Below are 1,072 nucleotides of genomic sequence, written 5' to 3'. Positions count from 1 at the left end.
GCAGCCAGCCTCCCCATGGGCGATGGCCGCTTTGAGGATGCAGGCTCCGACGATGACCTGTGAGTCGGGGTCTGTGGGCTCCTTGTGCCAACCACATGCCCTGCACCGGCCACTCTCAGCCCTGGGGCACTGCCATAGAGGAAGGGCAAAACTCCTGTCCTGCTGACCTCCCGGGGCGTACCATCCTTTAGAATTCACTGGTGGACAGTTCTCCATCTATACCGCCCAAGATGGGGGCCTCCTGTCCCAGAGGGCTAACACACACGTGGCCAGTACAGCCACACTCTGCATCTGTAGCTTTATTTCACCTTAATTAAAATGGAGCTACTCACATGAGATCGGTGGCCCCCATCGCCTAGCGAGGCTGTAGGAGGTTTAGTGATGGGGACAGACTTAGAGTCCACGGCCCAGGAGAAGCCTGCACAGAGCGGGCATCCATTGGCCCTTGTGTGTGTCTCACCAGCGTCTGATGCGGGTCCCAAGCTGGGCACTGGTAGGATCCTCCTGAGAAGAAGTTTGACAAGTCTCACATGAGTATGATTATTGGCTTTGATCATGCCAAGAAAATAAAGCAGGGATGTTGAGGCGAGGGGTGGCTGGGGCTGGAATCAACTTTTGGGGCATTGTGAGTGAAGGTCTACCTGTGTAGGTGACAGCCCTTAGGAGCTGGTGAGGGGAGCAGAGAACAGCATGCCTGGCAGAGGGAACAGCCTCAGCGAAGGCCCCAAGGCAGAAACAGGGTCCATGTATTCAGGGCCTAGTAAAGAAACCTGTGCCGAGGACGGGAGAGGTGGGATTAGCAGGTAGGTAGGGGGGGTTCATTGCCACAGGGACACCTCTAGTTGCTCTGGGCTAACTGGGAACAGGGCAGTAAGGGCCACACCCTGAGCAGTTCTGCTCATGGGTGCTCTTGACAGCTCACCCACGTCCAGACAGGGAAACCAAGGCTGGATACAGTGGGACCCTTGCCCCAGGGCTTGAGTTGAGCTGGTGCCTTCTCCCCTGACCTGTGCCCCTTGTCCGCCCCAGGAAGCCAAAATGGGAGGAGGAGGAGGAGGAGGAGGAGGAGGAG

At 57.5% G+C, this 1,072-nt stretch overlaps 1 protein-coding gene across 1 annotated transcript in view; it reads left to right on the top strand.

Annotated features, from left to right (window-relative positions):
- Positions 1–1,072, top strand: part of ARID3A (AT rich interactive domain 3A (BRIGHT-like)) — a gene marked incomplete at its 5' end in the record, with an annotated part of 31,531 nt that continues 30,459 nt past the window's right edge. Inside the window, 2 exons of the mRNA XM_010844646.1 lie at positions 1–59; positions 1,030–1,072. Of these exons, the coding sequence (XP_010842948.1) occupies positions 1–59; positions 1,030–1,072 (102 nt within the window). The remainder of the gene's footprint in view (positions 60–1,029) is intronic.

Source organism: Bison bison, unplaced genomic scaffold, assembly GCF_000754665.1.
Source record: "Bison bison bison isolate TAMUID 2011002044 unplaced genomic scaffold, Bison_UMD1.0 scf7180017864203, whole genome shotgun sequence".
Taxonomy (NCBI): Eukaryota; Metazoa; Chordata; class Mammalia; order Artiodactyla; family Bovidae; genus Bison; species Bison bison.
The sequence above is the reverse complement of the archived record's forward strand: the minus strand, read 5'-3'. Positions and strand labels throughout refer to the sequence as shown.